This window comes from Panthera leo, chromosome D3, assembly GCF_018350215.1.
Source record: "Panthera leo isolate Ple1 chromosome D3, P.leo_Ple1_pat1.1, whole genome shotgun sequence".
Classification (NCBI taxonomy): domain Eukaryota; kingdom Metazoa; phylum Chordata; class Mammalia; order Carnivora; family Felidae; genus Panthera; species Panthera leo.
In genome coordinates this window covers 25,889,841-25,904,712 of record NC_056690.1, presented here as the reverse complement: position 1 = coordinate 25,904,712, position 14,872 = coordinate 25,889,841, and the positions used below count along the sequence as shown (strand labels likewise).

At 52.4% G+C, this 14,872-nt stretch overlaps 1 protein-coding gene across 3 annotated transcripts in view; it reads right to left on the bottom strand.

Moving 5' to 3' along the window:
* Window positions 1-212: 212 nt before the first annotated feature.
* The window catches only part of TPST2 (tyrosylprotein sulfotransferase 2), a 51,336-nt gene continuing 36,676 nt past the window's right edge, over window positions 213-14,872 (bottom strand). For 2 of the 3 annotated variants that reach the window (XM_042909457.1, XM_042909456.1), the window contains 4 exons: window positions 12,992-13,897; window positions 9,908-10,106; window positions 5,500-5,550; window positions 213-736 (listed from right to left, as the gene is read on the bottom strand). In XM_042909457.1, the coding sequence (XP_042765391.1) occupies window positions 575-736; window positions 5,500-5,550; window positions 9,908-10,106; window positions 12,992-13,833 (1,254 nt within the window). In that variant the 5' untranslated portion in view covers window positions 13,834-13,897 and the 3' untranslated portion in view covers window positions 213-574. Of the gene's footprint in view, window positions 737-2,695; window positions 2,745-5,499; window positions 5,551-9,907; window positions 10,107-12,991; window positions 13,898-14,872 lie in introns of all 3 variants that reach the window. The other variant, XM_042909455.1, reaches the window with a different exon arrangement.

Genomic DNA, 14,872 nt, shown 5'->3' with positions numbered 1-14,872 from the left:
AGCTAATCTGGGAGTCCCTCTAGCAAATCACCGATCCTGAGTGGCCTCGGGGGACCCAACCCAGGAGCTCAGCTGTGCCTTGCTGAGCCCCCAAGATGGGAACCTTGTTCGCCGGTCATCAATCCACCTGTCAAAATCTGAAATGGGAAAAAAAAAACAAAAAACAAAAAACAAAAAAATCTGTTCACTCTGTAAAGTAAGGCACAGACAAATGAGTCCCTGGTCACTTTATTCAAATAATTTTTTTTTTTTCCTCTGAAATCTGAGAAGAACTGAGGAGGAATCAAAGAAAACCTCATATATTAAATTCTTAAATAGATTCTTTGAATTCAAAAGTAAGTCAATAGGAGAGAGGCACAGGTGTGGGCCTTGTCCCCGCCAACAAAGCCGCCAAGGCAGTCCTGCAAATTAAGAAAAATGGCAAATCCATTTCTTTAAAAAAAAGTTCTTGAGGGGCAAGATAAAAAATACCGAAGTTTCAAAAGCCAGCCTACTTCCCAAACTCTTCTTCGTTCTTCTCCATCCTGGGGGGGGGGGGGGGGGGGGGGCTGTCCACAGGTAGAGAGTCTCCAGGTTAAGTTTTCGGTGATTCGGCTTTTTTGCAAACATATGCAAATACATTCCTCGTTAGCAGTCCTGTTTTGGCGATTAAGAGCAAGCAATATGCTTGGATTAGAGGTCCGATTTCCACTCGAATGCAAGGTGTCTTCTCCTCTGGGCAACAATCTGCAGAGATCTGGACAGAGGATACAACGGCATTAGGTGCGGAGTCAGAATTTGGAGACGGACCTTTTGTATTTGTACGTGTGATCGGGGAGGGGATGGTCTCGCCACGTACACACACACAAACAGGTGCAGTTTCCTCTACACGTCCCCATGGCCAGAGAGAATTTAAATCGAAAAGCGTCCCTCGGGTGGCGGGGGCGGGGGGCACCTGGTTGAGCGGTTGAGGTCATGATCTCACAGTTTGCTGGTTCGAGCCCCACCTCGGGCTCGCTGCTGTCGGCATGGAGCCCACTTTGGATTTCTAGAAGTCCCCTTCTCCCTCTGCCCCTTACCTGCTTGTTCTCTCTCTCTCTCTCAAAAACAAAAATAAAAATAAATAAATAAATAAATAAATAAATAAATAAATAAATAAAAGCTTTCCTTGGGTTCTTACCCACATCTCAGCCTGGGTCCACCTGACCTCAAAGATCTCTTTTGACTTATGAAGAGACCAGTGGCAATGACGTGATAAAACACCAGTGGGATTTTTGGAGGTGAGGGAAGGATCAGCATTTAATGCCAACTGTTCACCAGGGATGAGCTAAAAAAAAAAACCAAAACACCCTGTACGTGGTATCTCATTGAAACAGCAAAGGGAAGGATATATCTGGCTTCTGTCAACAGGAAGGTTCAAAATTCTACGAGTGAATTTTGCGGAAGGAGCACGAGGGGATGGGGTTGAGGAGAAACGTGGAGAAGGAATCCTCGCGGTCCGACTCTTGATTTGGGCTCAGGTCACGATCTCACGGTTCGTGGGCTGGAACCCCGTGTCGGGCTCTGTGCTGACAGCGTGGAGCCTGCTTGGGACTCTCTCTCTCCCTTTCTCTCTGCCTGCTCCTCCCCATTCTCTCTCTCTCTCTCTCTCTCAAAATAAATAAATACATTTTAAAAACTTTAAAAAATTAAAAATAAGATCGGGAGACCAAAACACAGACTCCAGGCAGGGAGCGTCTTCATAGTCTAGAGCAACGGAGAACAAGTGGGTTGTGACCTCTCTGTGGGGTCACCCGAGAGGCAGAGGAAGTGAACTTACTGGAACCTTAACGCCAGTGCCCACAAGCACAGCGAGGGGGCAAGTCTTCCTGGATTCCCCACGCGCCCACCTGGGCCAGCTCACTTCACCTCTCGGCCACCCTCGCGGGGCGGACCCGCGTGAACCCCTGTTCTCCAGACGTCAGAAGCGGAGGCCGTGAGAAGTCCAATGTGAAGTGAGTGCCCGAATCTTTGACTTCCCAAGGTCAGAACCTGCGCCTCTACCCCCCCTTCGCAAAATACGGGTGGATGGATATGCCCTTCAAATCGGTCCCCCAAAGCGAACTCTGGAAGAAGGTGACCTTGGGAGGGATTCTGCCGTTTGGTGACTCTGTGGCCTTGGGCAAGTCAAAGCCCTCTCTGGGCTCTAGTTTCCTCCGCTGTGTCCGCTGCCTTCCCAGGGATACTGAGGGTTAAATGAGTCCCACAGGAGTAGCCCTCTGTCCAATGCCCTGGGGGTTATTCTTGGACCAGACTTGCTTAGAGCTTTATTAGAACATTAATTGCTCTGGGCCAACCTGATACTGTTTATAGAAGCAGGATCAGCAGGCAGCGTTCTGTGCAAAAATGTTCTGGAATCCCCACCCCACCCCCATCACATTGGTCCCTGGCACCCCCCCTCCCCAAAGGCAGACAAACCTTTTCCTAGTTGGTTCGGCACTGGTCCCTGCCCCCACGGGATCCAGAGCTGGGTGACTAGTCTGTGATTCTATAAATAGCTCCCCCGGCCCGTCGCCATGGAAACCCCCACAAGGGCCCTGGTCAGTCCACCTGGATGGACACTCCCCCCCATCAAGGGAGGCTCTGGAAGGACAAGCTTTTCAGGGAGGGGCTCCCGAGCTGGGAAGGGCAGCCCCTTCTCCCCAGCCCCCTCCCCCGGGGAAGTCTGCAGGCCTACCTGGAAATCATGAACTTCCTAAGTGGGAGGAGGTGCTGTTCTGGTTCACCTGGAGGAAGACAACACACAGAGGAAGGGGTCATGGCCAGGCTGGGGGGCCAGGGTCTCACTGCCCTGAGGTTCAGCCCTCAGCCTCACTGAGGCAGGCACACTCTCCCTCATCGGGGATTTACTGCACACCTACTTAAGACGGGCCAGGTGCTGGGGATGCCGTGAACATGACCGACCTGGTCCCACTCTTCTACAGGGAGAGGCTTAACAAATACATCTGCAAGATAACGTTGCGTCCACCCACTCGTGGGCCTATACGAGTGACTTTGGAGCTACTTCCCATAGGGTGTCAGGAAAGGCCACTACAAAGCTGTTTGAAAAACAAATATGTGCTCTGTATCCTGGGTTCCTGGCACACAGCTCAGAAAACCCTAGACTCTCCCTAGTGAGAACAAGCCTGTCTTGTATGCTAATGACGTGACTGGCCTCTGGCCTCAGGATGCAGGCTGGTGGCTAGAAGGACGGAGGCATGACTCTGGGGAGGGGAGAGGGGCTGGAGGGTGAGTTAATAACCAGTGATTTAATCAATCATCCCTGCTTCATGAAAGCTCCATAAAACCCCTAAATAACAGCTTCAGGAAGCTTCCAGATTGCTGAACACAGCCCAAAGAGGGCGTGGCAGTGCTATACCTCTTACCCCGCACCCTGCCCAGGGTAGCTCTTCCGTGGTTGTTCCTGAGTCGCATCCTTTATAATAAACCAGTAATCTAGGAAGTAAAGTGCTTTCCTCAGCCCTGTGAGTTGTTCTAGCAAATTCCCAAATCTGAGGAGGGGGTCATAGGGACCCCCAAATGGTAGGTGGCTGCGCAGAAACGTGGGTAGCCTGGGAACCCTGCCGTGGCTGGCGTCTGAAGTGGGCGCGGTCTTCTGGGACCGAGCCCTGAACCTGCGGGGTCTGCCACTAACTGTGGGGGTGTCACTGTGCAAACCGAACTGAATTTAACACCCACTTTGGTGTCTGTCTGGAGAATCAGACACTGGTTGTTGGGGTTGGAAAACGCCCCCTAAGCCGAGATCTAGAAGATGTAAGTGAGGCCAGGCACACAAAGATCTGGCTGGAACAGCAATCCCTGGCAGAGGGAACAGCCAGGAACAAACAGGGAGGACGTTGGGTGCCTGGCGAGTGAATATCCCTTTTTGTATTCGCAGCAATGGCAATGCGCGAGCTGCTTTGGTTTGCTTGCTTACTATTCTTCCATCTTTTGGGGTTCAGGATCATCATTTTAGAGGGCTGTAGAGGACCCGGAAGACTTTTTCTTGTGCCACCATTTACCTAACGGTTGCCATTAAGACTGAATCCAACTTATGCGATGCCCTGAATGAAGTCATGTGCACTCTAGAGGCCAGGGAGGGAGATGGCAGGAGGGAAGCAGGGGTCGGATGCGGTCTGCAGGGCAGCTCTCCCGGGTGGCAAGGTTCACGATGACAGGGCACATGCCGCGCTTTCACATTTTGCTCCTAAGCGAGCACGAAAACAGTCCCAGGCCAGCCAGCTAGACGTCTTGAGTATGGCCACACGTTCGGGTACGGTCCGACGTTTTTGTGAAACAATTTGGCCTTATGCTTCCAGAGTCTTTCAAAGAACTGGACCCTTGCACCCACCTATGACATTCCGTGACAATGGATTCTAAGGGAATGGCCCAAGAGAGCCCCCCCTCCAGCAGGAGGGAGGCAAAATCAGGATGATGGGCACGTGCTACCATTTCTGCGAAAACTGGACAGGACCTTAGGGCAACAGTTAATTGGTGGCCCATAATGCGTTCCAGAGAATACTATGTAACCATCGGGAAGGGTAGTAGACGGAAAATCCAAAAGATGGGAAAACACGAAGAACGCGAAACCAAGCACCCCATGCAATGGAACTGCACGGAATAGAAGGTAAATACTCAGGTGGGCCGAGAAAGGATAATCCACAAAACTGAAGGGCGTTCCGGACGGTGACTAATTCCCCTCACCCCGGCTTGTGTTTGCTGCTCGTTACATCATCTTTTTGGTTAAACCAAGCGCTAAATCACTGCTGACTAATCTTGACAATATTTGTTCACGGCGGCAAGACGATGGGGTCTCTGACTCCCAGAAAGGGAGCGTGGAGCCCTCCCCGAAGAACTGAGATGTGTGCAAAAGCCGGGGACCCCGGACAAGGAGCATCTGTGATTTTGATTATCAAACTGGGGATTGGCACGGGGTGGCCCGCTCTCTCTCTCCCAAATTAAACACACACAGACTAAGAGTACTAAGCTTGGTATCACCACTTCATTTAAATGGGAGCTATCGCGTCCGTGAAGGGGGCGGTCCTTCCCGACATGATCCATGGACTGTGCCCCTCGGACGTGCCCAGGATGTGTGGGAGGCAGGGCCATGGAGATGTGCCTGAGGACGCAGGGATGTCTGTACGTCTACATTCGCGGGGACGCCCACACCACGTAAGCCTTACGGGTCTCTTTTTTTGGCTGACTGATGAAAATTCTGGGCTGGGTCACATGTGGGAACTGCCACTTTAAATAAAACTGAATTTAAGGCTAGAGACAGAGGGCTGGACAGAAAGTCCCCACCAGGGGCTCGCGCAGAAGAGCTGTTGAGATTTGACCCTAGCTGGATCAGACACTTGGAGGGCCCCTGGCCCGGCTCCCCACCCCAAATTTTCTGACGAGGAAATGATCAGCATATAGAGAAGCAAAGTGTCCGAGGGCATCCGCAAGCTGGTGGGACAGCCCAATAAACCGATTTCCAGAATTCCCCTTGGGGTTTCTAACCTGAAAATATCCTTTCAGATTGGCTGGTGTTTTATAGTCCCCTTTCAAGACCTAGGAAAGAGAAACAAAGTATCACTATCATAGAAATTATCAAAAATAAAATTCAGTCTGTTACCACCACCTTCCCATCTACTCATTTATCCACCCACCTATTTATCCATCTACACATCCATCCATATGCATTCATCCTCCTACCCACCCATCTATCCACTCATCCATCTACCTATCCACCCACCCATCCACCCATTCACCTACCCATCCACCCATCCATCCATTCTCCCATCCATCCACCTATCTTTTCATCCATCCATCCATCTAACCATCCATCCACTCTCCCATCCATCCACCTACTCTCCTATCCATCCACCCATCCAACCACTCATCTACCCATTCATCATCCATTCATCCATCCATCCATCCATCCATCCACCCATCCACCCACCCATCTACCCATCCACCCACTCTCCTATCCATCCACCCATCAAGCCACTCATCTACCCATTCATCATCCATCCATCCATCCATCCACCCACCCATCCACTTATCCACCTATCCATCCTCCTTCCCATCCATCTATCCATCCATCCACCCATTCAACTACCCATCCATCCATCCACTCTCCCATCCATCCACCTATCTTTTCATCCATCCATCCATCCATGCATCCATCCATCCATCCACCCATCCACCCTCCCATCCACCTACCCTTGTACCCACCCATCTACCCATCCATCCACTCTCCTATCCATCCACCCATCAAGCCACTCATCTACCCATTCATCATCCATCCATTCATCCATCCACCCACCCATCCACCCATCCCATCCATCCATCCATCCATCCATCCAACAAACATTTATTGACCTCCTCTTATTTCTAAGCATCATTCTAAGCTCTGGAGGTACAAAATTAACCAGACAATTAAAATTCCTTTTCTCCTGCAGCCACTATTCTAGAGGAGGAGCTAGATGATCCATAAGTAATACACAAATAAACAAGAACATATCAAACCATGAGAAGTACAGTAAAAAAAAATAAGACAAAGGGATGTGATCAGGAGTGACCAAGGGGCTTCTTTTGAGCAGATGGTCACAAAGGACTTCTCAGAACAAGCGACCTTTAAGCTGAGCCCTCAATGACAAAGAAAACCAGCCAAGCCGAGCTCTGAAGGAAAAGCGTTCCAGGCACAGCACACAGGGCAAAGAAAGTTCTAGGCCTTTCCATAACTGCTCCATAGATAAGCCATCATATAGACCAGTATCGTCCACTAGAATATAGGATGAACCAACTATATACTTCTAATTTTTTAGTAGTCACATTAAAAACAAAGTGACCAAGGGGTGTCTGGGTGGCTCAGTCAGTTAGCGGCCAATTTAGGCTCAGGTCATGATCTTGTGGCCTATGAGTTCAAGCCCCACATCGGGCTCTGTGCTGAGAGCTCACAGCCTGGAGCCTGCTTCAGATTCTGTGTCTCCCTCTCTCTCGGCCCCTCCCATACTCGCACTCTGTCTCTCTCTCTCTCTCTCAAAAATAAGTAAACCTTAAAAAAATATATATTAAAAAAACAAAGTGACCAAAAAAAAAAGTAAATCAAGTGAACTAATTTTCGTTAGATCTTTTATTTAACCTGATATATCTAAAATATTCACTCTTCGACAAGTAATTAATATAAAAATGATTAATGACAAACTTCACATACTGTTCTCCGTACCTGGACTTCAAAATCAGATACGTGTTTAACACTTAACAGCAACCCTCAATTTGGACCAGTCAGATTTCACTAGGCACATTTCAGTGGCCACACAAGGTTAACGGCTAGAGGCTGTAATGGACAGTGCAGGCAGAGACAATTTCATTAGCACTGGGGTCCTTCCAGTGCCCAAGTGTCCTGCACCCCAGGATCTGTTACAGGAACACACAGTGTCTGCATAGAAACACACACACACACACACACACACACACACACACACACCACACAGTTTTCAGTGAGGGAACGTATCTTTGCAGTGACAGCAAAACTACCAGGAAGACTAAACAAGCGTCTGGCAACCCTGGGAAGAAACCTCTTTGGAAGAAAACCAGGAGCAGCTTCCGTTTTAAACAAACAAACAACAGAGCTTCAAAGAGTTGGTCTTCCTCATCAGAATTTTTTCGAAGATACACAAGGTCAGGCCTTATTCTGGGAGCTTCCGACCTGCATTCTGGAACAAATCAGGGGCCTTCGCCTTTTAATTTTTTTTTTTTTTTGACGTTTGCTTATTTTTGAGAGAGAGAGAGGTGGGAGGGGAGGGGCAGAGAGAGAGGGAGACACGGAATCTGAAGCAGGCTCCAGGCTCCGAGCTGTCAGAACAGAACCCGACTCCGGGCCTGAACCCACAAACCGCGAGATCACAACCGCCAGTCTAAGTCAGATGCTTAACTGACTGAGCCACCCAGGCGTCCCAGGGGCCTTCACCCTTTAAAGAGGCTTCAGAGAAGTTTCCATGGGGCCCCTGGCTAAGAACACAGAGTCGGGAGAGCCCTCTGTCAATGAGGCCCTCATCCTGGTCCAGCTACTGCCCCTGAGAAGCACCCTGGGTGCTGGAGTTCAAGATCATGCTCCCAGCTGCCGTTTCTTCTGTTTAATCTAATTGTTTTCTCATCATATGAAAATATATGCAATACATTATACAATAAGATAGCCCAGGTACAGAAAAGTGTATGAAACACATTAAGTACAGCTTAAAGAGTACTTTATGAAAGCATAAGAATAATAAATAGCAAAGGCTTAGAATAAAAATAATGGAAAAATAAAAGGGACCACATGGAGGTTGTGAATAGTCACACTGTCAGATGCAGTCTGAGCATCATGGAAGAGGACCTCGGGGTATTTTTCCACAAAGAGATGTTTGCAGAATCGATAGGTGTCAAGGGGGAGAGGAAGTGCTGGGACCCGCTACCCTTCCCGCTTCCCGCTTCCCCGCTTCCCCGAGGGCAGAGCCTGCATGTGTCAGAGAGGTGTGAAAGCCTTGTTAGCACCAAATGGGGTCTTTCTCCTCCAGTCACTGAACAATTAAAGGGGAAGAGGGAGAAATGGGACTTTCTCCCTTTGCCGTTCAACACAAGAACTGTTCACTTCCTAAAATCAGCATGTGAGGGGCCCCTGGGTGACTCAGTCGGTTAAGCGTCTGCCTACGGCTCAGGTCATGACCTTGTAGTTTGAGAGTTCGAGCCCCGCGTCGCGTCGGGCTCACTGCTCTCAGCACAGAGCCCCGTCTCAGATCCTCTGTCCCCCTCTCTGGTTCTCTCTCTCAAAATAAAGAAATAAACTTAAAGATATTTTTTGTTTTGTTTCTATTCAGCACGTGTTTGGAAATGCTGAGCGTAGCTGGAATTAAGACTCTTGGGGCGCCTGGGTGGCTCAGTCACTTGAGCGTCTGACCTCGGCTCGGGTCATGAACTCTCGGTTTGTGGGTTCGAGCCCCGCGTCAGGCTCTGTGCTAACGGCTCAGAGGCTGGAGCCTGCTTCGGATTCTGTCTCCCTCTCTCTCTGCCCCTCCCCTGCTCCGCTTGTGCTCTCTCTCAAAAGTTAGTAAACACTAAAAAAAAAAAAAATTAAAAAGACTCCAGGTCTTACTGGCGTAGGAGCTAGGAGCTCACGTGTCCCCAGGCACGGGCCCCATGCTCAAATAATGTCCCTAACATCGTGCCTCCAAGGAAGTTAGCATACAGCACCCAAAGTAAACTAGAAGCTGTGACAGTCAAGGACAGACTTGCTAACTGTTCCTTTCCCCAGGATTACCTGACTTTAAGGCTTCAGAAACATCTAGTAAAGTCATTTCCCTTGACCACCTTAACCAAGGAGAGCTTAAAGAGTAATTCCAACTGCCCCAAGCTCCCATCTGTCTGAGAAATCAACATTAAAATTTAAGGGGGCAGGGGCGCCTGGGTGGCTCAGTCAGTTAAGCGTCCGACTTCAGCTCAGGTCATGATCTCACAGTCTGTGAGTTCGAGCCCCGCGTCGGGCTCTGTGCTGACAGCTCAGAGCCTGGAGCCTGCTTCGGATTCGGTGTCTCCCTCTCTCTCTGCCCCTCCCCTGCTCATGCTCTCTCTCTGTCTCAAAAATAAATAAAAACATTAAAAAAAAAAATTTAAGGGGGCAATAAAGTGACCAAGAGTTTATTTCTATTCAGCCTCAACAAAGACTTGAAGTACTTTCTAAACAGACAAATAGCCAGGGAAATGGGGGGAGAGAGGGTAAAAGAGAACAGAGAAATAGGATGAAATTAGGACACATGGACCTGCCGGTAGAAAGGCCAGCAGTTGGATTTGAGCTTCCCTGTGGCCCAAGCAAAAACGGCCGTCATACAGATACAACCACCCCCGTTCCAGGCCGGGAGCATGTCTCCACGCGAGCACACGCACTCACCCGGTGGGTGTTGTTGACCACGATGGGGTCGGGGTTGCCGTAGTTGGGTGGGTTTGCGTAGGGGTCATAGCCGAGCCGCGCCAGCATGGGGGCGATCTGGGCCATGTCCCTCACCACGTCCCCAGGGATGTGGCCGGTCCACTTGGAGAGCGCTTCAAGGTTCACGGGCTTGATGACCTGGTCTGTGGATCGCTCGATCCTGGGGAGAAAAAACAGGCCGCAGGGGGCACAGGGAGACCCAGATGGCACCCGGGTGACCTGTGCCCGCCTCGGCTGTGAAGCTGCAGGCAAGTCACTTGCCCTCCTCAGCCCTCCTCTGTACGATAAGAGCCTCTGTGGCCAGAAACTGGAAACTGGAAGACAGTGGAAGGCGGTGAGAACTTAAAACCCTGCTCCCTTGATGTCTCCAACTTTTTAAAAATAACGTTTTATTTCTGTGACTAAGATGGGTATTTCGTTCTGGCGAAATAATTATAAAACACGGACTGCCCCCTCCCAGCCTATCAGTTCCCTACTGAAACCTAATCTTAGCATTTGGGGGTCCACCCGCTCAACACCGTCTTCTGTGCTTTCAATGGGAGAGTGGCCAAGGGCAGACTCGGGGGCCGGGCCGCCTGGGTTCAAACGCCAGCTGTACCGACACTGGCTGCGTGGCTTTGGGGGGGTTACTTCACCTCTCTGAGCCTCCGTTTCCTCATCTATCGATGGGAATAATGATCGTGCCCACCTCACTGGGCCGTCCTGGGGAGTAAATGAGTTAATGACAGACAAGGCTATGGAACACTGTAAGGTCTCAGTAAGCACCAGCTTTCTCTCTCTCTCTCTCTCTCTATCACACACACACACACACACACACACACACGGAAAACCTATGGTTGGTCTGCAGTTTTAAAACAGCAATAATACGCTGTCTGTATCAGCTGATAACTTTGTTTCGCACCCGACACCTCCTCCATTTCTCCAGCTGTGTAGCATCCCTCCAGAGCGTATTTTTCCAGCCCCTAAAGGTGGCCACTTAGGTCGCTGTCACTTCTGCTGTCACCGTGGAACCACCACCACCTGGGACGTGCGTCCTCGCTCGCCCCTAGGACGGGCTTCTCGCACTGTCTGAATCACAGGACCCTACCGGTCACTGTCCGACGGCCTTGTACGGCGGAGGGTGGGGCACTCCCGGGATCCAGGCCCTGTCTCCAGGTGCTTCCATCCCAACGAAGAGAGAAATTGGGAAGAAGACCAAAACCCAAAAAGATGTGGCAAAAGGAAGGTGGGACCAGGAGTGAGGAGAGCGGGGAGGCTGGGGGGGTGGGGACGGGTGGTACGAGCAAGGGTTTGGAGTGTGCGGACCAGGAGGGAAATCTCAACTCGGCCCCCTGTGTCTAAGGTTCAACTACATGCGTGGCCTCTGCCACGCCCTTGAACCTCCAGGATTTTATGAGACAGAAGCGACACAGGTGCATCCCAGAACATGAATGGGACACGTGCTTGATCTGAGTAAAGAACCAACGTGTCCCGGGGCGCCTGAGTGGTTCGGTCGGTTAAGCATCCGACTTCGGCTCAGGTCACGATCTCACGGTTCGTGGGTTCGAGCCCCGCATCGGGCTCGCTGCTGTCGGCATGGAGCCCGTTTGAAATCCTGTCTCCATCTGCCCCTCCTCCCCTGCTTGTGCTCTCTTTCTCTCAAAAATAAATAAACATTAAAAAAAAAAAGAACCAATGTGTTCCAAAATACGGGGCGTGAGACAGAATGCTGTGCTCCGCGGGGTGGAATATTACACAGCCGTCCAAAATGACGTCACGGTGGCAAGCCGGGGCCCGGCGGGCAGGTGGTCCCATACACAAAGCGAAGAAAGGTTACAGGGAAACATGTTCCTGTTTCAGGAGGACTCCGGTTTTACCAACAGCCCCTGACAAAGGACCAGTAGGTCACAGATCAAAATCTGGATGGTGAGATTTTGGGTTCTTGTTCCTTACCCTGGGGGAATCGTCTCAATCTCCGACAGTAAAGATATATTCCTTAAGTTATCTGATTTTTTGGCTAATTTACAAAGATCCCAGCCCCAGCACTGACTGGCTGGGGTACCGGGCACGTGGGCACTTCACTGCCGGGAGAGTTGCTGTACGTCCCCAGCTCTGCTCGGGGCTCAAGAGCTCTTGGGGATGGGGTCTGACAGGGCCCAGCCATGAGGGAAAGGAGGTGGCGCTGTCCCGGGAAGGACTGCTCTCTCACTGGCCTCTCTCTCAGGGATGCCTGGGCCAGATCGGGATGGAGACCGACAGACGGCACCCTCTGATCCTGCATTGTTCAAGCGCTCTGGGTCTCAGGAGAGGGACGGCCTCCCCAAAGGAGGAAGGCGGAGAGGAAGGGACAGAAGGGGAGAAGGAAGAGGGGTGTGGAGAGCTTGCGAGCACACACCCTGGAGTCCAGCAGACCTGGGTTCAAATCCTGGCACTACCCTTTGCCAGCTGTGTGGCCTCAGGTAACGTCTCGCTGCGACTCAGTTTCTCCGCCTGTAAAATGGGTATAACAGCTGTTCTCCTGTCCTCAGGCTGGGAATTAAAGGAATAACGTGTGTTGGGGGCTTAACGCAGTGCTTACTACACCTCAGGCACGCATTACGTGGTCATGCGGGTGAGGATAATGAGCAGGCCGATAAAAGAGGTCTCTATGCTACCATGGTGACAATAATAATAGGAATAATTGCACCTAACGTGTCTTGACCTATTTGATACTCCCAGGTAGCTAGAAGGCTGCTCGATTAGATCCCTGCGCTACAGGTAAGGAAATGGGGGGCACAGAGAGGCTGAGTCACTCATTCAGCGGCACACAGTCAGGCGGTGGCTGAGCCGGGATCGGAACCCAGACAACCTGGTTCCAGATCCGTGTGCTGAATGTAACCTTTGCCCGCTATGACTTACTGCAAAGCACATTCGCATCTGCTGGTTGGCTCAGAAACAGGGCAAGAGTGAGCGCCCCGCTTCTGCGGGTGCTGAAGCTGAGGCTCAGACAGACAGCGGCACTCTGCCCACCCACTGCCTCTGACTCAGGCCAGGGGGCCGTGGGCGCAGGGCGAGGGCTCCACTCACTTGGACAGGGACACGCCGCCCGGCTTGCCAATGAGGTCCTCGTGGTGCAAAACAGCGTCGCTCCAGGCAATGCCCAGGAAGTCCAGGATGAGCTTGAGGGAGCGCCTGGGGTGCAGCACCAGCTGCTCGTAGTACACGGGCAGGCACTTGTCCTTGCCCACCTCCATGCACTGGGCGTACATCACCTCGATGGCCTTGTTCCACTTGGTGAGGCAGTCGCGGTAGCTGCTGAGGTCGAAGCCGGCGATCGTGACCTTGCGCGTGATCATGGAGTGCACCGACGCGCGGCCGTCGCGCACCATCAGCAGGAACTTGGAGTTGGGGAACAGGCGCGACAGGTAGACGGAGGACTTGAGCGTGAAGGGGTCCTTGTTGCACAGCACGCGCGCCGGCTCCCCGTGCTTGGCGATCACCTCCAGGATGAAGGCCTGCATGGCGGCGTCCAGCACCTCGTCCGTCACGCCCGCCTCGTCCAGCCGCAGCTTCTCGCGGCCCGACTTGGACCAGGCCTGGCGCATGGCCAGCACGCGGGGGATGATGCGCGTCTCCTCGCCGCAGCGCACCTCGGGGTGGGCGTCCAGCATGGCGCGCATCAGCGTGGTGCCGCTGCGGGGCACGCCGCCCACGAAGATGAGCGGCATGGCCTTGCCGTAGCGGTACTCCACGCGGTCCGCGCCCACCATCACCAGGTCCTCCTGCTCCGGCCGCATGGCCCGCCGGGGCCCCCGGGGGCCCCCCAGCACCGCGCGGCACTCCAGCACCTGCTGCCCCACCTGGACCGCCAGCACCAGGGCCAGGGCGCAGCTGGCCGCCAGCAGCGCCCTCCGCACCGACAGGCGCATGCTGGGCCTGGGGTGGCGGGTGGGCCTTAGCGCCAGGTCAGCGGAGGGCGGGCGGGACTCGCATCTGGGGAGAGAGAGGGAGGCAGGAGTCAGGCAGGCCTGGGGGGGCTGCCGGCCCTAGCCAAACACGCTGCGATCGTATTCCTCACCCGACAGACAGACAATAACAATTATTAAAAAAAAATTTTTTTTAACATTTATTTTTGAGAGAGAGAGACAGACAGACAGAGGGTGGGTGGGGGAGGGGCGGAGAGAGAGGGAGACACAGAATCTGAAACAGGCTCCAGGCTCTGAGCCCTCAGCGCAGAGCCTGACGCGGGGCTCGAGCTCACAGACGGTGAGATCATGACCTGAGCGGAAGCTGGATGCTTAACCGACTGAGCTGCCCAGGTGCCCCATAGGAATGATTTTTCAATTGACTATTAAAGTATGGAAAATAATAATGCCCTGGGATGTCCGAATTCAGCAGCACGCCCACTTTGCAAGGACAAGGTTTCTGTGTGTCCTGTTCACGGCGGGCTCTCCAGAGTCTAGCACAGAGCCTGGTGCCTAGCAGGTGCTTCGTATGTATTTGGGGGATGGGCCTTGGTTGAATGAGCAGGACAAGGTTCCAAGTGCTGTGACATGACGGCCGTAGAAACAGAAGGAAACCGAGGGCGCCTGGGTGCCTTAGCATCTGACTTCGGCTCAGTTCACGATCTCACAGTTCATGAGTTCGAGTCCCACATCAGGTAAGCTTGAGCCCTGCTTCGGGTGAAGACGCCCGCTTTGGGTAAGCTTGAGCCCCACTTTGGGTGAGCCCTGCTTCTCTCTCTGTCTCTCTCTTTCTCTCTGCCCCTCAGGGGATTCTCTCTCTCCCCCCCCCCCCGCCCTTCTCTCTCTCTGCCCCTTGCTCCCTTGTGCTCCCCGCCCCCCCCCCCCTAAAATAAGAAAAAACAGAAGGAAACCAAGAAATGGAGAGGCTGATCCCAGGTGCCCAGCTGGGGAGCAGCCAGGCTGGGGTAGAACATTCTAGCCCAGGCCAGCCAGCTCCGATGCC